Raw genomic sequence first — 24331 nt, 5'->3', positions numbered from 1 at the left:
CAGAAAATTTTTAATTTCTACTGAATCTATCAAAGTTCCTAGGAAGGAAACTCTTGTGAGAGGAGAGAGAGAACTCTTTTCTATGTTCACTTTCCACCCGTGAGACCTCAGAAAGGCCAGAACAATGTCCGTATGGGACTTGGCGATTTGAAAAGTCGATGCCTGAATCAGAATGTAGTCTAGGTAAGGGGCTACCGCTTTGCCCCGCGGCCTTAGAGCCGCCAGAAGGGACCCTAGAACCTTCATAAAGATTCTTGGAGCCATGGCTAACCCGAAGGGAAGAGCCACAAACTGGTAATGCCTGTCTAGGAAGGCGAACCTGAGGAACTGATGATGATCTCTGTGAATCGGAATGTGGAGATAAGCATCCTTTAAGTCCACGGTATAAAGTCCACCAAAGAAAACAATTGAGAGCGCTAGTATAAAATAAAATATAACCTTTATTTGGTATATATAAAAAAGTAGGACAACACAGTGTCAAAAGAGACAATATGGGGCACCTCTGGCTGGCAGGCTTACGCGTTTCGGCATAGCCGTAATCATAGCATACTGAAGCCAGCCACAGGTGTTCCTTATATACATAAGTAAGAACAACCTCATTGGCTAAAAACATATTGAGAAACAACACGCCCTGAGTTTATTTTAACCCCATATATACTGGTTGTGAACAAAAGATGACAGAGCAACAAGAGGTCATGAGTCCATTTTTTGTACATCTATATATTTTTCTTTTTTTTTTTTTTTTTTCCCGGTATTAACAAATAAATGAAAAATTATACCATATTTAAATACTATTATCTGCAGTGTATTTGTTTAACCTGGGCATTCTTTAACAAAAACCATGGTCTACAATCAACATGATATAAATTATAAATTAAAGGTCTAACAAGTAGCAAAGAGTTATTTAACTTTCAAAAATGCTTATTTTCTGAATTTGTGATTGTATCACATACATGAGAGTAAGGGCCACTTTTTCAGGCTTCTGATAACCTATTACACAACTATGCGTTCATGTATAACGCTTAATAGTTTAGACCCACTCTCTGTGATAAAAAACAAAACACAAAAACAAAATAAGTTGAAAAGTTACCTCTATGCATTGATGTATGAAATATACAAATATAGAGACACAATCCCCTATTTTCTTAATCCGTAGAGTTACATATTGTTTGGAAAATCTAAGAAGACCTATATTCTAAGAGATGGAGTAGTTAGTGATTATATCTCTAAATCGAAACTGTAATATGTACATATATACAAAAAGTGTAATGTTTTGGATGATTGTTTGTTTTGTATAGATAGCAGTAAGAATAATCTTGAGGAATATAATTGTAGGCATAACAAGGAATAATGCATTCAATTCTATTCCCAGTAATTTATAAGATCAAACTCAGAGTTCAATCCTTTTGGGACTCTGGTTTCCATCTTAAAAATCCACAGCATCTCTCTTTTAGAGAGTGCTACTTCACGATCACCCCCTCTTCTCGGTCTAGGTACCATATCAATAGGTTGCCAAGAAAAGCAAGTCAGATCTTGTTCGTGGATTTGTGCGAAGTGATGTACTATAGGAGTAGTAGCCTTGCCCACTCTAATGGTGGACAGGTGCTTTCTAATCCTACTTCTGATGTCCCTAGTGGTGAGCCCAATGTATTGTTTTCCACATCTAGTGCAGGTAATGCAATAGATCACGAAGGTAGATGTACAATTTAGGCAGAAATTTATATCATAAGAGATACCAGTCACAGTGGAGCAAAATTGTTCTGACACAGTCAGATATTCACATGCCCCACATCTAGAATTGCCACATCTGTAGGACCCTTTGCTAGTTAACCAAGCACTTCCTTGTGAAATGGATTTTGGTAGGACAGTTGGAGACAAGATATTTCCTAGAGTTTTATTGCGTCTATAGGAACATCTAAGTCCTCCTTTCACGCATTGTATTAGTCTGTCATCTGCCACCAGCATATTAAAATGATGTTTTACAATATTACAGACCTCTTCATACTGGTCGCTGTAGTCTGTCACAAAGGTTACCTCTTTCATGGGGTCCTTAGTTTTCCGATCCTTTTCTTTTAAAAGATCTTGTCTGTTCAGATTCCCAACTTCTCTCTGGGCCCTATTGACCACCTTTTTAGGGTAGCCTCTCTGTAGGAGGCGCTTTTTAACTTCCATCATCTGTTTCTCACCTTCTCTGGTGTCAGAGCAATTACGTTTTGCCCTCATAAGTTGACCTTTCGCTATGCCATACAGGACATGCTTGGGGTGGCAGCTCTTGGCATGCAACAAAGAGTTGCCTGAGATTGGTTTTCTGTACAGACATGTTTTTACTGAGCCCTGAGGGCTACCACTTAAAACTACATCCAGATAGTTGATCTGAGTCTGTTGAATCTCACTCGTAAATTTAAGGCCTATGTCATTGACATTCAGCCCTTCAATGAATGTTTTCAGGACATCATATTCACCGTGCCATATGACAATCAGATCGTCGATAAAACGACGATAGAAAACAATACAATTGCGTGATGGGTTCCTATCTCCAAAGATGTGGGACAGCTCCCACCAACCCATGAAGAGGTTGGCATAGGAGGGGGCAAACTTAGCCCCCATCGCCGTCCCACATCTCTGGAGATAAAAGACACCCTGAAACTCAAAAAAGTTGTGAGTTAATAAAAACTCAGTCACCTGCAAAATATACTGTTGGAAATCTGTCGTGAAAGAGGACCAATTTTTTAGAAAAAATGATACAGCTTCCAATCCTTTAGAATGTGGAATGGTGGAATACAGTGCTGTAACATCTATGGTTGCCCATAGATGTGCCCCTTCCTGCCATTTAATGTCCTGTACCAAATTCATTAAATGCTTGGTATCTTTGAGAAAACTGGGGAGTGATTCCACAAATGGATGTAGGATCATATCCAACCATTGGGACAGATGTTCAAAAAGGGACCCTATACCACTTACGATTGGACGTCCTTTGACATCCTGTAGGGACTTGTGCACCTTTGGGAGGTGATGGAAAACAGGAGTAACCGGATGTTCAACGTATAAGTATGACATAGTCTCTTTATCAATAAAGCCATTTTCCATCCCTTCGTCCAAAAGGTGCAATAATTCTCTCTGAAATCGGAAGGTTGGATCGGTTGGTAGCACTGAATAGCAGCAATCATCATTTAGTTGACGCAATGCTTCGTTTATATAATCAATTCTATTCAGTACTACCACCGAGCCGCCTTTATCCGCATTTTTCACCACAATATTCTGGTTATTAGCCAGAGAGGAAAGGGCTTCCCTTTCAGCTCTGCCCAAATTATCAGGTCAAATTATCCACGGTAGTCATATTGACCCTCCTGGATCATAGGGAAGATGGTTCGGATTGTCTCCATCTTGAAGGATGGGACCCTGAGAAATTTGTTTAGGATCTTGAGATCCAAGATAGGTCTGAAAGTTCCCTCTTTTTTGGGAACTATAAACAGGTTTGAATAAAAACCCAGCCCCTTTTCCTCTCTTGGAATTTCCCTCTTGTTTTGCATTAGAGGAAACTCTTGAAGTTTTGAAAGGAACGAAAATTATTCTGTTTGGTCCTCTTATTGGACCTATCCTGAGGAAGGGCGTGACCTTTTCCTCCAGTAATATCAGAAATGATCTCCTTCAGACCGGGCCCGAATAGGGTCTGTCCCTTGAAGGGGATGTTAAGAAGCTTAGACTTTGAAGTAACGTCTGCTGACCAGGACTTAAGCCATAGCGCCCTACGCGCCAAAATGTCAAAACCTGAATTCTTAGCCGTTAGTTTGGTTAACTGAAAAACAGCGTCAGAAATAAAGGAATTAGCTAACTTAAGAGCTTTAATCCTGTCTAGAATGTCGTGCAAGAGAATGACTGGGGGTGGCAGTTAGGGGAGGAGCTATATAGACAGCTCTGCTGTGGGTGTCCTCTTGCAGCTTCCTGTTGGGAAGGAGAATATTCCACAAGTAATGGATGAACTGGATACACCTTACAAGAGAAAGTGTGTTTTTAACATTTTTTGTCATCATATTTTATAAAAAAAATGTAATAGTAAATTATAAGATATGATGAAAATAATGGTATCTTTAGAAAGTCCATTTAATGGCCAGTAAAACAGTATATAATATGTGTGGGTTCAGTAAAAGATTAAGAGGAAAATTACAGCTAAACACAAACACTGCAGCAAACAAATTATGCTTACCTGATAATTTTCTTTTCTTCAGATTGAAAGAGTCCACAGCAGCATTCATCACTTTTGGGAATTCACGACCTGGCCACCAGGAGGAGGCAAAGACACCCCAGCTAAAGGTTTAAATACCCCTCCCACTTCCCTCATCCCCCAGTCAGTCATTCTGCTGAGGAACAAGGAACAATAGAAGAAATATCAGGGTGAAAAGGTGGCAGAAGAACAAAAAACAGACGCCCCACAGAAAAATACGGGTGGGGAGCTGTGGACTCTTTCCATCTGAAGAAAAGACAATTATCAGGTAAGCATAATTTATGTTTTTCTTCATAAATGGAAAGAGTCCACAGCTGCATTCATTACTTTTGGGAAAACAATACCCAAGCTATAGAAGACACTGAATGTTAAATGGGAGGGTACAAAAGGCGGCCCCCCATTCTGAGGGCACCAGGCCCGAAACCCTAATCCAGCAAAAAACCTGCTTCGTCCGAAGCCGAGAAAACTTTGAAAAGGACACTGACCCACAGAAGTTCACTGAGCCAACACGCCTCTGGGAGACACCATCGCCCAGCAGTCAGTCCCCCACAACACACCCCTTACGAGAGAAAGGGATCAACTACCGTAAACTCCCAAAAGGAAGAGAACACAGAGAAACCTGACAAGGATCCCGGAAGACCCTAAATAGGGTACAAGTAGTTCCCAAAAAAAAAAAAAAAAAAAAGGAAAAAACTCCAGAACAAAGTCAGGCTCACAGAGACCAAAAACCAGTCCTGATAAACTAGGAGAGGCGAAGTCCTCAAGTCGCAAGGAACTCAGAATATCAAGATATTCAGAAGCCAAAATACGTGCCGCAAACACAGATAGAAAACACCTGCATCAAGCACACGCAATAGTCCTACCAGGATGACTCGTAAACAAAAATACTTGCAGAGCAACTAAAGAGCAGCTGAAGTAGATTCAATGAAAATACACTTCCCAGTAATGGGAATCAAACCTGAGTTGTCAAAAGACCTAAGCTGTTGCTCTAACCATTATACCAGATCAGAGCACCAACCCCACCATCAAACTGCGAAACATCCACTGGGCAGTGGACACATCACAAGCTATCCACAAGCCACCAAAGCAACTTGCGTAACCTGAAAATAGAGAAGCACCGAAACCTCAAAGAGGCTCACCGTACCTCAAGACTCGAGGACTAACACCAGATCCCAGATTCTGCTCCCAACACCAGACCAGCCCAGCGACAGGCAGATCTGACAAGCAGGGGAACAAAAAGACCCCAATCTCCAGCCCAGAAAAAGGGCAGAATGGGACAGACCTATCCACCCCAATAGAGCTCGGGTGCCAATCCAAGTAGGACCCTCAATTAGGAACTCCCAAGAGAACCTCATAGAGATGAACGGAGAAATGCAGTAGATCGCCATAAGTCCCAGCATGAAACTAATGATAGTCTCAACACGGAGACTTCAATCTCCACAGATGGAACAGAACAACCCACTATAGCGTAAAAAATCCATTCCAAACACCTGCCTACAAGACAGGACAGCCAACCTCCAGAGAGAGGAAATTCCACCTCCTAAAGGAGAACAAAACTACCCCTCCAAGGGGGAGAGCATAGAGAACAACATCGCACAAGCACCAAATAGGAAGCTGTAGCCTGATGAAACAAAAGCTGAATGAAAATCATCCAGACCCCATCATTCAAAGGACAGGACAGACCAAAAGGAGCATATCCAAAAATGCATATATCCTGGCTAAGGTGCAAGCAGCTCAACTAACTAGACCATAAGTTATAGCCAATGTTCCCTGGAAAAACTGGAACGCACTGAACCAGCCACAGGATCATAGGGTTCCGGACATCCGGAAAGAGAAAAACTATAGGCCCAAGCCCAGAAATGTGTGGAACCAACCATACCCCAAGTAACCTTCACCCACACGGGAAGGTATGTTGCAGCGGAACTCCACCGAATCCCTGACGACCAGCTAAAAAAGGCTAATGAGGACTGACCAATCCTCCATGCCACACAACCCCTTAGGTCCTTCCAGAATGCTCAGCAGAACTTGTAAATTAAAAATAATAATAATAATAAATGTGAAGCACTCGACGCCTTAACCGGATCAGCCAGGCAGAACAGGCGCCACAAGTCTGAAATAGTGACAGAAAAATCTGAACCCAAACAGGATTAGCATACAACCAAGGGCCCAAGCAGATAAACATAGGACCAAACACGTCCTCTAGAAGTAAACAGCGCGATCAAAAGGTCGCGAGTATCTATTACAGAAATAAATTTCCGAAGGAAAAAACAAACAAACATGAGCTGTAATCAATAAACAATCATCCTAACCGGAGTGAATAAGAAGGCAACCCATAGGTTATCACCCAATAAGAACAGACGCCCCAACAGGGACCTTGTTCTTCCAAGCTCAGAACTGGAAAAGGATACTCAACAAATAGGCCTATAAGAGGAATACTTCATCTCGTTATATCTAATTATGAAAGCTATTCGAAGAAGGAGACTGAAAATTCTCAGATCCATTAAGGATGGAATCTTCCAACGACGCCAAAGCGTGGCACAATAGAACACGAAGGTGCGCCAGTCTATACCAAAAAGCAAAGCTTACCCCTGCCGGAGAAAAAGACGACTCCGGCCCCAAAGGTTGACCCCCTGAAGCCTTAGGGACAGTCGTTCCCCCAGAGAGCTGACCAGGTCATTCCAATGCCTTAGGAACCCCTGATAACGGAACACGAACAATATCTGAAGCAACCCTCTGGAAGTTGCAGAATCGCCAGCACCAAAATTATGGACATGCAACATTGTGCCGAAACCCCGGTGGGAACAAGTCACCTTCCCGAGAAGAATAAGCAAAGTCTGGGTTACCTGCATGCGTAGTAAGATGTTGGAAGAGAACTCACCACTCGGAGGACAGAAGCCCCAGAGGCGGATGGCTCAGCGGCACCTTGATTCCCCAATCCCGAGGAATTGAGCACTCTAATACGGCATTCAGAATATAACTGATAGGCTTGTATCATCCGGGGCAATATGCATTCTGTGCAAGGAGTAGAATCTGAAACACAGACGTCCATCACCACAATATCAGACTCCTCCATAACTAGGATATTGAATACAAAAAAGTGGACTAAAAAATCTAAATGGCACCCGACACCCACAATGGCTGGGACCCTTACCACCTACCATGAACCAGACACCAGCAGACCATAATTCCTCTGTTGCCACACAGTCAGGAATGCGGAAATGGAGCCCAAAAACGTGACCACGCCCGGTCACCAGGTGAACCATTTAGTCCAAAAAAAGCACGCCCGACCGTAAGGTCGCGTCACCTTCCAAAAGCCGTTATGTTCCACAAGCCATGAGCCGAAATAACACTACACAAACAGGTTGAATCATATAACAAACATGATTAAAAAAAACCCTGCTCAATAACCCCCCTCAGGAGATATTAACCCTTGATTCCAATATACAAAAGGTGCCTCACTGAAACCCTATGTTAAAAGTTAGTCCCGCGAGGTGGTTAGCCCCACGGGAAAAACATAACTTAAGAACTTACCTGATAAATTCATTTCTTTCATATTGGCAAGAGTCCATGAGCTAGTGACGTATGGGATATACAATCCTACCAGGAGGGGCAAAGTTTCCCAAACATCAAAATGCCTATAAATACACCCCTCACCACACCCACAATTCAGTTTAACGAATAGACAAGAAATGGGGTGATAAAGAAAGGAGTAAAAAGCATCAACAAAGGAATTTGGAAACAATTGTGTTTTATACAAAAAAAATCATAACTACCATAAAAGAAGGGGGTGGGCCTCATGGACTCTTGCCAATATGAAAGAAATTAATTTATCAGGTAAGTTCTTACATAAATTATGGTTTTCTTTCATGTAATTGGCAAGATTCCATGAGCTAGTGACATATGGGATAGCAATACCCAAGATGTGGAACTCCACACAAGAGTCACTAGAGAGGGAAGGGCAAAATAAAAACAGCAATTTCGCTGAAAAAAATTAATCCACAACCCAAATAAGTTTATTCTCAAAAAATAAAAATAAAAACTTAAATCATAAGCAGAAGAATCAAACTGAAACTGCTGCCTGAAGAACTTTCCTACCAAAAACTGCTTCCGAAGAAGCAAATACATCAAAATGGTTGATATTAGTAAATGTACGCAAAGAACAAGTTGCTGTTTTGCAAATCTGATCAACTGAAGCATCATTCTTAAAAGCCCAAGAAGTGGAAACTGATCTAGTAGAATGAGCTGTAATTCTCTGAGGCGGGGCTTGACCCGACTCCAAATAAGCTTGATGAATCAAAAGCTTTAACCACAAAGTCAAAGAAACGGCAGAAGCCTTCTGACCTTTCCTGGAACCAGAAAAGATAACAAATAGACTAGAAGTCTTCCTGAAATCTTTAGTGGCTTAAAAATAATATATTTCAGAGCTCTCACCACATACAAAGAATGTAAAGATCCTTCCAAAGAATTCTTAGGATTAGGACACAAAGAATGGACAACAATTTCTTTATTAATAATGTTAGAATTCACAACCTTAGGTAAGAATTTAAATTAAGTCCGCAAAACTGCCTTATCTTGATAAAAATCAGAAAAGGAGACTCACAAGAAAGAGCAGATAATTCAGAAACTATTCTAGCAGAAGAGATGGCCAAAAGAAACAACACTTTACAAGAAAGTAGTTTAATGTCCAAAGAATGCATAGGCTCAAATGGAGGAGCCTGTAAAGCCTTCAAAACCAAATTAAGACTCCAAGGAGGAGAGATTGATTTAATGACAGCCTTGATACAAACCAAAGCCTGTACAAAACAATGAATATCAGGACGTTTAGCAATTTTCCTGTGGAATAAAACAGAAAGAGCAGAGATTTGTCCTTTCAAGAAACTTGCAGACAAACCTTTATCCAAACCATCCTGAAGAAACTAAAATTTTAGGAATTCTAAAAGAATGCCAAGAGAATTTATGAGAACACCATGAAATGTAAGTCTTCCAAACTCGATAATAAATCTTTCTAGAAACAGATTTACGAACCTGCAACATAGTATTAATCACTGAGTCAGAGAAACCTCTATGGCTAAGCACTAAGAGTTCAATTACCATGGAAAAACGGACCTTGAGATAGAATGTCTGGCCTTAATGGAAGTGGCCAAGGTTGGCAACTGGACATCCGAACAAGATCCGCATACAAGATTGCTCCATGATGATCTTGGAGATCACTCTTGGAGGAACTAGAGGCGGGAAAATATAAGCAGGTTGATAACACCATGGAAGTGTCAACGCATCCACTGCTTCCGCCTGAGGATCCCTGGACCTGGACAGGTACCTGGGAAGTTTTTTGTTTAGATGAGATGCCATCAGATCTATTTCTGGAAGCCCCCACATCTGAACAATTTGAGAAAACACATCTGGGTGGAGAGACCATTCTCCCGGATGTAAAGTCTGACGACTGATATAATCTGCTTCCCAATTGTCTATACCTGGGATATGAACCACAGAAATTAGACAGGAGCTGGATTCCACCCAAACAAGTATCTGAGATGATTCTTTCATAGCTTGAGGACTGTGAGTCCCACCCTGATGATTGACATATGCCACAGTTGTGACATTGTCTGTCTGAAAACAAATGAATGGTACTCTCTTCAACAGAGGCCAAAACTGAAGAGCCCTGAGAATTGCACGGAGTTCCAAAACATTGATTGGTAATCTCGCCTCTTGAGATTTCCAAACCCCTTGTGCTGTCAGAGATCCCCAACCTGAAAGACTCGCATCTGTTGTGATCACAGTCCAGGTTGGACGAACGAAAGAGGCCCCTAGAATTATACGATGGTGATCTAACCACCAAGTCAAAGAAATTTGAACATTGGGATTTAAGGATATTAATTGTGATATCCTTGTATAATCCCTGCACCATTGGTTCAGCATACAAAGCTGGAGAGGTCTCATATGAAAACGAGCAAAGGGGATCGCGTCCAATGCTGCAGTCATGAGACCTAAAACTTCCATGCACATAGCTACTGAAGGGAATGACTGAGACTGAAGGTTCCGACAGGCTTCAACCAATTTCAAACGTCTCCTGTCTGTTAGAGACAGAGTTATGGACACTGAATCTATCTGGAAACCTAAAAAAGGTTACCTTTGCATAAGGAATCAAATAACTTTTTGGTAAATTGATCCTCCAACCATGTCTTCGAAGAAACAACACTAGTTGATCCGTGTGAGATTCTGCAGAACGTAAAGACTGAGCGAGTACCAAGATATCGTCCAAATAAGGAAACACCGCAATACCCCGCTCTCTGATTACAGAGAGTAGGGCACCGAGAACCTTTGAAAAGATTCTTGGAGCTGTCGCTAGGCCAAAAGGAAGAGAAACAAAACAGAATTTATGTTTACCTGATAAATTACTTTCTCCAACGGTGTGTCCGGTCCACGGCGTCATCCTTACTTGTGGGATATTCTCTTCCCCAACAGGAAATGGCAAAGAGCCCAGCAAAGCTGGTCACATGATCCCTCCTAGGCTCCGCCTACCCCAGTCATTCGACCGACGTAAAGGAGGAATATTTGCATAGGAGAAACCATATGTTACCGTGGTGACTGTAGTTAAAGAAAATAAATTATCAGACCTGATTAAAAAAACCAGGGCGGGCCGTGGACCGGACACACCGTTGGAGAAAGTAATTTATCAGGTAAACATAAATTCTGTTTTCTCCAACATAGGTGTGTCCGGTCCACGGCGTCATCCTTACTTGTGGGAACCAATACCAAAGCTTTAGGACACGGATGAAGGGAGGGAGCAAATCAGGTCACCTAAATGGAAGGCACCACGGCTTGCAAAACCTTTCTCCCAAAAATAGCCTCAGAAGAAGCAAAAGTATCAAATTTGTAAAATTTAGAAAAAGTGTGCAGTGAAGACCAAGTCGCTGCCTTACATATCTGATCAACAGAAGCCTCGTTCTTGAAGGCCCATGTGGAAGCCACAGCCCTAGTGGAGTGAGCTGTGATTCTTTCAGGAGGCTGCCGTCCGGCAGTCTCATAAGCCAATCGGATAATGCTTTTAATCCAGAAGGAGAGAGAGGTAGAAGTTGCTTTTTGACCTCTCCGTTTACCAGAATAAACAACAAACAAAGCCAAAGTTTGTCCGAAAACCTTAGTAGCTGCTAAGTAAAATTTGAGAGCACGAACTACATCCAAGTTGTGCAACAAACGTTCCTTCTTTGAAACTGGATTAGGACACAAAGAAGGCACAACTATCTCCTGGTTAATGTCTTTGTTAGAAACAACTTTTGGAAGAAAACCAGGTTTAGTACGCAAAACCACCTTATCTGCATGGAACACCAGATAAGGAGAAGAACACTGCAGAGCAGATAATTCTGAAACTCTTCTAGCAGAAGAAATTGCAACCAAAAACAAAACTTTCCAAGATAATAACTTAATATCAACGGAATGTAAGGGTTCAAACGGAACCCCCTGAAGAACTGAAAGAACTAGGTTGAGACTCCAAGGAGGAGTCAAAATTTTGTAAACAGGCTTGATTCTAACCAGAGCCTGAACAAAGGCTAGAACATCTGGCACAGACAAGGCAGAAATCTGTCCCATCAAGGAACTTGCAGATAATCCTTTTTCCAATCCTTCTCGAAGGAAGGATAGACTCTTAGGAATCTTAACCTTGTCCCAAGGGAATCCTGCAGATTCACACCAACAGATATACCAAATTATGTGGTAATTTTCTGGTTACAGGCTTTCAGGCCTGAACAAGAGTATTAATAACAGAATCTGAGAACCCTCGCTTTGATAAGATCAAGCGTTCAATCTCCAAGCAGTCAGCTGGAGTGGGTCGAACGGACCTAGAACAAGAAGGTCTCGTCTCAAAGGTAGCTTCCATGGTGGAGCCGATGACATATTCACCAGATCTGTATACCAAGTCCTGCGTGGCCACGCAGGAGCTATCAAAATCACCGACGCCCTCTCCTGATTGATCCTGGCTACCAGCCTGGGGATGAGAGGAAACGGCGGGAACACATAAGCTAGTTTGAAGGTCCAAGGTGCTACTAGTGCATCCACTAGAGCCGCCTTGGGATCCCTGGATCTGTACCCGTAGTAAGGAACTCTGAAGTTCTGACGAGAGGCCATCAGATCCATGTCTGGAATGCCCCACGGTTGAGTGACTTGGGCAAAGATTTCCGGATGGAGTTCCCACTCCCCCGGATGCAATGTCTGACGACTCAGAAAATCCGCTTCCCAATTTTCCACTCCTGGGATGTGGATAGCAGACAGGTGGCAGGAGTGAGACTCCGCCCATAGAATGATTTTGGTCACTTCTTCCATCGCTAGGGAACTCCTTGTTCCCCCCTGATGGTTGATGTATGAACTTGGCCCTCGCTAGCTGAGGCCAAGCTTTGAGAGCATTGAATATCGCTCTCAGTTCCAGAATATTTATCGGTAGAAGAGATTCTACCCGAGACCAAAGACCCTGAGCTTTCAGGGATCCCCAGACCGCGCCCCAGCCCATCAGACTGGCGTCGGTCGTGACAATGACCCACTCTGGTCTGCGGAAGGTCATCCCTTGTGACAGGTTGTCCAGGGACAGCCACCAACGGAATGAGTCTCTGGTCCTCTGATTTACTTGTATCTTCGGAGACAAGTCTGAATAGTCCCCATTCCACTGACTGAGCAGGAACAGTTGTAATGGTCTTAGATGAATGCGCACAAAAGGAACTATGTCCATTGCCGCTACCATCAAACCTATCACTTCCATGCACTGCGCTATGGAAGGAAGAGGAACGGAATGAAGTATCCGACAAGAGTCTAGAAGTTTTGTTTTTCTGGCTTCTGTCAGAAAAATCCTCATTTCTAAGGAGTCTATTATAGTTCCCAAGAAGGGAACCCTCGTTGACGGAGATAGAGAACTCTTTTCCACGTTCACTTTCCATCCGTGAGATCTGAGAAAGGCCAGGACAATGTCCGTGTGAGCCTTTACTTGAGGAAGGGACGACGCTCGAATCAGAATGTCGTCCAAGTAAGGTACTACAGCAATGCCCCTTGGTCTTAGCACCGCCAGAAGGGACCCTAGTACCTATGAGAAAATCCTAGGAGCAGTGGCTAATCCGAAAGAAAACGCCACGAACTGGAAATGCTTGTCCAGGAATTCAAACCTTAGGAACCGATGATGTTCCTTGTGGATAGGAATATGTAGATACGCATCCTTGAAATCCACCTTGGTCATGAATTGACCTTCCTGGATGGAAGGAAGAAGTGTTCGAATGGTTTCCATCTTGAACGATGGAACCTTGAGAAACTTGTTCAAGATCTTGAGATCTAAGATTGGTCTGAACGTTCCCTCTTTTTTGGGAACTATGAACAGATTGGAGTAGAACCCCATCCCTTGTTCTCCTCATGGAACAGGATGAATCACTCCCATTTTTAGCAGGTCTTCTACCCAATGTAAGAATGCCTGTCTTCTTATGTGGTCTGAAGACAACTGAGACCTGTGGAACCTCCCCCTTGGAGGAAGCCCCTTGAACTCCAGAGAATAACCTTGGGAGACTATTTCTAGCGCCCAAGGGTCCAGAACATCTCTTGCCCCAGCCTGAGCGAAGAGAGAGAGTCTGCCCCCCACCAGATCCGGTCCCGGATCGGGGGCCCGCATTTCATGCTGTCTTGGTAGCAGTGGCAGGTTTCCTGGCCTGCTTTCCTTTGTTCCAGCCTTGCATAGGTCTCCAGGCTGGATTGGCTTGAGAAGTATTACCTTCCTGCTTAGAGGACGTAGCCCTTGGGGCTGATCCGTTTCTGCGAAAGGGACGAAACTTAGGTTTATTTTTGGTCTTGAAAAGACCTATCCTGAGGAAGGGCGTGGCCCTTGCCCCCAGTGATATCAGAGATAATCTCTTTCAAGTCAGGGCCAAAGAGTGTTTTCCCCTTGAAAGGAATGTCAAGCAATTTGTTCTTGGAAGACGCATCCGCTGCCCAAGATTTTAACCAAAGCGCTCTGCGCCACAATAGCAAACCCAGAATTTTTTCGCCGCTAACCTAGCCAATTGCAAGGTGGCGTCTAGGGTGAAAGAATTAGCCAATTTAAGAGCACGAATTCTGTCCATAATCTCCTCATAAGAAGAAGAATTACTAATAATCGCCTTTCCTAGCTCAAACTAGAAACACGCGGCTGCAGTGACAGGGACAATGCATGCAATTGGTTGTAGAAGGGAACCTTGCTGAACAAACATCTTTAGCAGACCTTCTAATTTTTTATCCATAGGATCTTGGAAAGCACAACTATCTTCTATGGGTATAGTGGCGCGCTTGTGTAGAGTAGAAACCGCCCCCTCGACCTTGGGGACTGTCTGCCATCAGTCCTTTCTGGTGTCGACTATAGGAAAACAATTTTATAAATATGGGGGGAGGTACTAAAGGTATACCGGGCCTGTCCCATTCTGTACTAACAATGTACGCCACCCGCTTGGATATAGGAAAAGCTTCGGGGGGCCCCGGGGCCTCTAAGAACTTTTCCATTTTACATAGTGGTTCTGGAATGACCAGATAATCACAATCATCCAAATTGGATAACACCTCCTTAAGCAGAGCGCGGAGATGTTCCAACTTAAATTTAAAAGTAATCACATCAGGTTCAGCTTGTTGAGAAATGTTTCCTGAATCTGAAATTTCTCCCTCAGACAAAACCTCCCTGGCCCCCTCAGACTGGTGTAGGGGCCCTTCAGAAACCATATCATCAGCGTTCTCATGCTCTACAGAATTTTCTAAAACAGAGCAGTCGCGCTTTCACTGATAAGTGGGCATATTGGCTAAAATGTTTTTGATAGAATTATCCATTACAGCCGTTAAATGTTGCATAGTAAGGAGTATTGGCGCACTAGATGTACTAGGGGCCTCCTGTATGGGCAAGACTGGTGTAGACGAAGGAGGGGATGATGCAGTACCATGCTTACTCCCCTCACTTGAGGAATCATCTTGGGCATCATTTTTACTAAATTTCTTTATGACATAAAATACATATAGTTAAATGAGAAGGAACCTTGGTTTCCCCACAGTCAGAACACAATCTATCTGGTAGTTCAGACATGTTAAACAGGCATAAACTTGATAACAAAGCACAAAAAACGTTTTAAAATAAAACCGTTACTGTCACTTTAAATTTTAAACTAAACACACTTTAATACTGCAATTGCGAAAAAGTATGAAGGAATTGTTCAAAATTCACCAAAATTTCACCACAGTGTCTTAAAAGTATTGCACACCAAATTTGGAAGCTTTAACCCTTAAAATAACGGAACCGGAGCCGTTTTTATATTTAACCCCTTTACAGTCCCTGGAATCTGCTTTGCTGAGACCCAACCAAGCCCAAAGGGGAATACGATACCAAATGATGCCTTCAGAAAGACCTTTCTATGTATCAGAGCTCCACACACATGCAGCTGCATGCCATGCTGTCCTCAAAAACAAGTGCGCCATACCGGCGCGAAAATGAGACTCTGCCTATGCTTTGGGAAAGCCCCTAAAGAATAAGGTGTCTAAAACAGTGCCTGCCGATATTATTATATCAAAATACCCAGATAAAATGATTCCTCAAGGCTAAATATGTGTTAATAATCAATCGATTTAGCCCAGAAAAAGTCTACAGTTTAAATAAGCCCTTGTGAAGCCCTTATTTACAATCGTAATAAACATGGCTTACCGGATCCCATAGGGAAAATGACAGTTTCCAGCATTACATCGTCTTGTTAGAATGTGTCATACCTCAAGCAGCAAGGGACTGCAAACTGTTCCCCCAACTGAAGTTAATTGCTCTCAACAGTCCTGTGTGGAACAGCCATGGATTTTAGTTACGGTTGCTAAAATCATTTTCCTCATACAAACAGAATTCTTCATCTCTTTTCTGTTTCTGAGTAAATAGTACGTACCAGCACTATTTGAAAATAACAAACTCTTGATTGAATAATGAAAAACTACAGTTAAACACTAAAAAACTCTAAGCCATCTCCGTGGAGATGTTGCCTGTACAACGGCAAAGAGAATGACTGGGGTAGGCGGAGCCTAGGAGGGATCATGTGACCAGCTTTGCTGGGCTCTTTGCCATTTCCTGTTGGGGAAGAGAATATCCCACAAGTAAGGATGACGCCGTGGACCGGACACACCTATGTTGGAGAAATTGGTAATGCTTGTCTAGAAAAGAGAATTTTAGGAACTGATAGTGGTCCGGATGAATCGTAATATGAAGATATGCATCCTGTAAGTCTATTGTTGACATATAATGCCCTTGCTGAACAAAAGGCAGAATAGTCCTTATAGTCACCATTTTGAAAGTTGGTACTCTTACATTTCGATTAAAAATCTTTAGATCCAAAACTGGTCTGAATGAATTTTCTTTCTTTGGGACAATGAATAGATTTGAATAAAACCCCAGATCCTGTTCCTGAAACGGAACTGACATGATTAGCCCTGAGATCTCCAGGTCTGAAATACACTTCAGGAAAGCCTGAGCCTTTACTGGGTTCACTGGAATGCGTGAGAGAAAAACATAATTTATGCTTACCTGATAAATTTATTTCTCTTGTGATGTATCGAGTCCACGAATTCATCCTTACTTGTGGGATATTCTCCTCCCCTACAGGAAGTGGCAAAGAGAGCACCCACATCAGAGCTGTCTATATAGCTCCACCCTTAGCTCCACCCCCAGTCATTCGACCGAAGGCTAGGAAGAGAAAGGAGAAACTATAGGGTGCAGTGGTGACTGAAAGTTTTAAAATAAAAATATATATGCCTGTCTTAAAAAACAGGGCAGGCCGTGGACTCGATACATCACAAGAGAAATAAATTGATCAGGTAAGCATAAATTAAGTTTTGTCTTGTAAGATGCATCGAGTCCACGGATTCATCCTTACTTGTGGGATACCAATAACAAAGCTTTAGGACACGGATGAAGGGAGGGACAAGACAGGGACCTTAAACGGAAGGCACCACTGCTTGTAGAACATTTCTCCCAAAAATAGCCTCCGAAGAAGCAAAAGTATCGAATTTGTAAAATTTTGAAAAAGTATGAAGCGAAGACCAAGTCGCCGCCTTACAAATCTGTTCAACAGAAGCCTCATTTTTAAAAGCCCATGTGGAAGCCACAGCTCTAGTAGAATGAGCAGTAATTCTTTCAGGAGGCTGCTAGCCAGCAGTCTCATAAGCCAAACGGATGATGCTTTTCAGCCAAAAGGAAAGAGAGGTAGCGGTAGCCCTTTGACCTCTCCGTTTACCAGAATAAACAACAAACAAAGATGTTGTTTGACGGAAATCTTTAGTTGCTTGTAAAAAGAACTTTAAAGCACGAACCATATCAAGATTGTGTAACAGACGTTCCTTCTTAGATGAAGGATTAGGACACAAAGAAGGAACCACAATCTCTTGATTGATATTCTTATTAGAAATAACCTTAGGAAGAAACCCAGGTTTGGTACGTAAAAACCACCTTATCTGCATGGAAAACAAGGTAAGGTGAATCACATTGTAAAGCAGATAGCTCAGAAACTCTTCGAGCCGAAGAGATAGCTACTAAAAACAAAACTTTCCAAGATAGAAGCTTAATATCTATGGAATGCATAGGTTCACACGGAACCCCTTGAAGAACTTTAAGAACTAAGTTTAGGCTCCATGGCGGAGCAACAGGTTTAAATACAGGCTTGATTCTGACCAAAGCCTGACTACAGGTCAGCAACAGGTAATGAACTACTACTGATGGATACATTTTCTGCATGTAAAATTTATCATGACAACTATTACAAACCACAGCTGGAGGTATAATCTCCACAAGTTTACAACAAATGCACTTAGCTTTGGTAGAACTGTTATCAGGCAGCAGGGATCCAACAGTTAATTCTGAGACAGGATCAAATTGAGACATCTTGCAAATGTAAGAGAAAAAAAAAATATTTAAAGCAAAATTATCGATTTCCTATATGGCAGTTTCAGGAATGGGAATAAAATGAAACAGCATAGCCCTCTGACATAGAAAAAGGCAAGAGGCAAATAGGAATGGGGTCTAAAATAATGAAAATATTTGGCACCAAGTATGACGCACAACAAACAAAAAAATATTTTTTGGCGCCAAAAACGTCCGAAAATGACACTCGCGTCAACCTTGTGAAGGACTTGGAGTCAACTAAGACGCCGGAAATGACGAATTTGTGTCAATGAACGTAACTTCGCGCCAAAAAATCTTGCGCCAAAAATGACGCAATAAAATCTGGAATTTTGCACCCTTGTGAGCCTAATTCTGCCAGCGAATTTAAAAGACAGTCAATTTGAAAACTATACTATACCCCAGGTAAGAAATACATTTTCATAAAAAAAGCATTTCCCAGATATGAAGCTGACAGTCTGCAAAAGGAAATATACTGAAAACCTGAATTGCAAATCTGAAAAGGGAGGTAGGAGATGAATCTCTACGACTGATAACAGAGAACCTATGAAATAGATCCCCATGAGGAAAACCATTGCATTCAATAGGTGATACTCCCTTCACATCCCTCTGACATTCACTGTACTCAGAGGAATCGGGCTTCAAAAAAATGCTGAGAAGCGCATATCAATGTAGAAATCTTAGCACAAACTTACTTCACCACCTCCATAGGAGGCAAAGTTTGTAAAACTGAATTGTGGGTGTGGTGAGGGGTGTATTTATAGGCATTTTGAGGTTTGGGAAACTTTGCCCCTCCTGGTAGGATTGTATATCCCATACGTCACTAGCTCATGAACTCTTGCCAATTACATGAAAGAAACATCTAATACAGTGCATTTCATGAAGAAAGTAAAATGAAACTATCTTACCGGAATCTACGCCGAGGAAACGGAACACAGCTCTTCAAGTGACAGATAGTAGATAGTAGCATTGCATCCGCCATGGACTTGAGAGAAGAAAGCAGGCAGCAAAACTCGTCAATGCTGATTGCTTGTGGAGCTGTTAATATGAGTTGGGATGGTTTCGCAGAAAGACTCTCCCTGCATCTCTGGACTCTAACTTTCATCCATGCTTTCACTGAAAGGTTGACAAGGCTACTTAAAACTCCAGTCCCATACTGAAGAGTACTACCCTCCATAAGAGACTAATCTAAAATTTCTGACACTTCTCTGCCAACCTCCTGGGACGAAAGGCAAAGAATGACTGGGGAATGAGGGAAGTGGGAGAGGTATTTAAGCCTTTCGCTGGGGTGTCTTTGCCTCCTCCTGGTGGGCCAGGTTCTGAATTCCCAAAAGTAATGAATGCAGCTGTGGACTCTTTCCATTTATGAAGAAAATGTAAAAATAGCCCTTGTCTCAAACGGTAAGAAAATTGAAAAATGCTGTAGTCTCTTAGGGGTTAAAGAGCAAATCACAATGCCTTTTAAAGACTGTTATAGTATCACAATGGATAGCACAAGGTCATTTAAAAGACTTATTGCTCTGATATTTTGTTCTATATCATTTTACAGAATTAAATAGAGTTTGCATTAAGTCTCTTGCATAGTGATAAAGAATAGAAGACTCCCGATATAACAATAAGGTTTTTGTGGACTGTATACAGTTGGGTTTTAACCAAATGCAGAGATAAATACTGGTTTCCAAATATTCATGTATTTTTAGAAAAAAATATTTTGCATATTACTAGTGCTAGCAAGCCTTGGCAATATTTTAAATGCACTATTTTCAATTGAAATTAATCTTATTTTGACCCCTAAACTAGGTCAGTTTTGTAAACCAAATGCAATGCATTAACTTAGCAGGTAAATGATATACATGACCACAGTAGGCACGTTCAAACAATTACATGACCTATTACTTTATAATTCTAAAAGCATTTTCTAGCACTTGAATAGTAAAGTAAAACATTTTGGGTATTTAAATAAAAAAAAAATTACTGCATGATCAAAATCCTTGATTGTTTAAGTGAGTTTGGTTTAAGTTAGTAAACTATGAGCAGGATCCTCAACTAATATTTACTGGACTACTTTCTCAACACTCAATGAATTTCACAAAACTTTTTTTTAGGAGCCACAATGAGGATATACTTTAATTGTGCTAGGTTTACAAAATTTAAGAAAATTACATTTTGATAAATACAATAATTTATCTGCTTTATCCCCTTGAAACAAAATGTAGTGACAAATCATATGACTTAATTTGTGGCAAAATCTATAAACAGTAGAGAAGCACAAATATTCACTTTAGAAAGGGATATTTTTAGGCTTAAAAGGTCATCACAAATTAAAAGTATTGGTTGTAATATTGGAATAAAAACAAGAAGAAATCATGGTTAGAAATTCATGATATACAACAGTTAAACACTTTTTTTTTTAAGGGTGCATAAGCAAATATATTTTTGTTAGACCACATTCCTTTTAAAATCTTCAGCTACCATAACGGTCTCTAATGAAGAATCAAATCAATAGTTTACCTACAGAAAACATTTTGTAATGTAAACATTTTAATGTTTCATCATTGGTAATCTTTAAATGCTATGACCAATTTTAGATCTGCATAAATAATATTTTAATTAGCTTACTTTGGCTCCAAATTCAACCAAATTTGCTAAATTTTGCAGAGACTTTGCAACCAGTGTCAATGTTCTTGCAGCAATAGGAGATGGAGAATCTGGTAAAAATAAAGCATCAAGTTAATAGCTGTAATAGCTAGGAACACAATTTACAATATAAAAGAAAATAGATCACAGTTGTGTCTCCTTATCTACTCAGTACCAATGCAAAAACTGAGGCATATCCACTAAGGCTACTCATCTCACCACTTTCTGACAACATGCATAATGAGCTGTGTATCATGTACTCATAGAAAGTGTGATGTAGCACTACTGAATACTCTCTAAAGATGCACATAATGCTGCTCCCCCTACATTTTAACCTTAATTTCTAAACAGCACTCGAGCAATCAATTAGCCTACTGATATGTTTATTGGCCAAGTCCAGTACCTATAAATAAAAGCCAAGAGTTTTCACGCTATATCTGACATATATATATATCTTAATTGAATACGTCAATTAATTCAAGCATGATCACATTATTACTCATCAAGCTCACATTCTTCAAATTATACTTGGAGACAACTAACATCCACTATCCCAGAAGTAAAACTTTGCTCCTGATATACACACCAACATATTAAATATGCATGTGCTAAACTATATATCCCGATCTTGCTGCAAGATACAAGATTTGTGTGTTTTATTTTATGATTATTTACAAAGATCCTGAAAAACATAATTTATGTAAGAACTTACCTGATAAATTCATTTCTTTCATATTAGCAAGAGTCCATGAGCTAGTGACGTATGGGATATACATTCCTACTAGGAGGGGCAAAGTTTCCCAAACCTCAAAATGCCTACAAATACACCCCTCACCACACCCACAAATCAGTTTAACGAATAGCCAAGAAGTGGGGTGATAAGAAAAAAAGTGCGAAAGCATAAAAAATAAGGAATTGGATAAATTGTGCTTTATACAAAAAAATCATAACCACCACAAAAAAGGGTGGGCCTCATGGACTCTTGCTAATATGAAAGAAATGAATTCATCAGGTAAGTTCTTACATAAATTATGTTTTCTTTCATGTAATTAGCAAGAGTCCATGAGCTAGTGACGTATGGGATAACAACTACCCAAGATGTGGATCTTTCCACGCAAGAGTCACTAGAGAGGGAGGGATAAAATAAAGACAGCCAATTCCGCTGAAAAAATAATCCACACCCAAAATAAAGTTTAAATTTTATAATGAAAAAAACTGAAAACATAAGCAGAAGATTCAAACTGAAACAGCTGCCTGAAGTACTTTTCTACCAAAGACAGCTTCAGAAGAAGAAAACACATCAAAAACAGAATTTATGCTTACCTGATAAATTACTTTCTCCAACGGTGTGTCCGGTCCACGGCGTCATCCTTACTTGTGGGATATTCTCCTCCCCAACAGGAAATGGCAAAGAGCCCAGCAAAGCTGGTCACATGATCCCTCCTAGGCTCCGCCTACCCCAGTCATTCGACCGACGTACAGGAGGAAATATGCATAGGAGAAACCATATGATACCGTGGTGACTGTAGTTAGAGAAAAAAATTCATCAGACCTGATTAAAAAAACCAGGGCGGGCCGTGGACCGGACACACCGTTGGAGAAAGTAATTTATCAGGTAAGCATAAATTCTGTTTTCTCCAACATAGGTGTGTCCGGTCCACGGCGTCATCCTTACTTGTGGGAACCAATACCAAAGCTTTAGGACACGGATGAAGGGAGGGAGCAAATCAGGTCACCTAAATGGAAGGCACCACGGCTTGCAAAACCTTTCTCCCAAAAATAGCCTCTGAAGAAGCAAAAGTATCAAATTTGTAAAATTTGGCAAAAGTGTGCAGTGAAGACCAAGTCGCTGCCTTACATATCTGGTCAACAGAAGCCTCGTTCTTGAAGGCCCATGTGGAAGCCACAGCCCTAGTGGAATGAGCTGTGATTCTTTCAGGAGGCTGCCGTCCGGCAGTCTCATATGCCAAACGGATAATGCTTTTAAGCCAAAAAGAAAGAGAGGTAGAAGTTGCTTTTTGACCTCTCCTTTTACCAGAATAAACAACAAACAAAGAAGAAGTTTGTCTGAAATCTTTAGTGGCCTCTAAATAGAATTTTAGAGCACGGACTACGTCCAAATTGTGTAACAAACGTTCCTTCTTAGAAACTGAATTCGGGCACAAAGAAGGTACAACTATCTCCTGGTTAATATTCTTGTTGGAAACAACTTTCAGAAGAAAACCAGGCTTAGTACGCAAAACCACCTTATCTGCATGGAACACCAGATAGGGCGGAGAACACTGCAGAGCAGATAACTCAGAAACTCTTCTAGCAGAAGAAATTGCAACCAAAAACAGAACTTTCCAAGATAATAACTTAATATCTACGGAATGTAAGGGTTCAAACGGAACCCCTTGAAGAACTGAAAGAACTAGATTAAGACTCCAGGGAGGAGTCAAAGGTCTGTAAACAGGCTTGATTCTAACCAGAGCCTGAACAAACGCTTGAACGTCTGGCACAGCTGCCAGCCTTTTGTGAAGTAAAACAGATAACGCAGAAATCTGTCCTTTCAGAGAACTTGCAGATAATCCCTTCTCCAAACCCTCTTGTAGAAAGGATAAAATCCTAGGAATTTTAATCTTGTTCCATGGGAATCCTTTAGATTCACACCAATAGATACATTTTTTCCATATCTTATGGTAAATTTTTCTAGTTACAGGCTTTCTAGCCTGAATCAGAGTATCTATTACAGAATCTGAAAACCCACGCTTTGATAAAATCAAGCATTCAATCTCCAAGCAGTCAGTTGGAGAGAGACCAGATTCGGATGTACGAATGGACCTTGAACAAGAAGGTCCTGTCTCAAAGGTAGCTTCCATGGTGGAGCCGATGACATATTCACCAGGTCTGCATACCAAGTCCTGCGTGGCCACGCAGGAGCTATCAAGATTACCGAAGCCCTCTCCTGGTTGATCCTGGCTACCAGCCTGGGAATGAGAGGAAACGGTGGGAAAACATAAGCTAGGTTGAAGGTCCAAGGTGCTACTAGTGCATCTACTAGAGTCGCCTTGGGATCCCTGGATCTGGACCCGTAACAAGGAACCTTGAAGTTCTGTCGAGACGCCATCAGATCCATGTCTGGAATGCCCCATAATTGAGTTATTTGGGCAAAGATTTCCGGGTGGAGTTCCCACTCCCCCGGATGGAATGTCTGACGACTTAGAAAATCCGCTTCCCAATTTTCCACCCCTGGGATGTGGATTGCAGACAAGTGGCAGGAGTGATCCTCCGCCCATTGAATTATCTTGGTCACTTCCTCCATCGCCAGGGAACTCCTTGTTCCCCCCTGATGGTTGATATATGCAACTGTCGTCATGTTGTCTGATTGAAACCTTATGAATTTGGCCTTTGCTAGATGAGGCCAAGCTTTGAGAGCATTGAATATCGCTCTTAGTTCCAGAATGTTTATCGGGAGAAGAGATTCTTCCCGAGACCATAGACCCTGAGCCTTCAGGGGTTCCCAGACCGCGCCCCAGCCCACCAGACTGGCGTCGGTCGTGACAATGACCCACTCTGGTCTGCGG

At 41.5% G+C, this 24331-nt stretch overlaps 1 protein-coding gene across 1 annotated transcript in view; it reads right to left on the bottom strand.

The window, feature by feature from the left end:
* RASA1 (RAS p21 protein activator 1) overlaps positions 1-24331 on the bottom strand; it is a gene marked incomplete in the record, with an annotated part of 550200 nt that overhangs the window by 51049 nt on the left and 474820 nt on the right. The window contains 1 exon segment of the mRNA XM_053701476.1: positions 20748-20836. Coding sequence (XP_053557451.1) covers positions 20748-20836 — 89 coding nt within the window.

Source organism: Bombina bombina, chromosome 2 (assembly GCF_027579735.1).
Source record: "Bombina bombina isolate aBomBom1 chromosome 2, aBomBom1.pri, whole genome shotgun sequence".
NCBI classification, from domain to species: Eukaryota; Metazoa; Chordata; class Amphibia; order Anura; family Bombinatoridae; genus Bombina; species Bombina bombina.
This window is presented reverse-complemented; position numbering and strand designations above follow the sequence as displayed.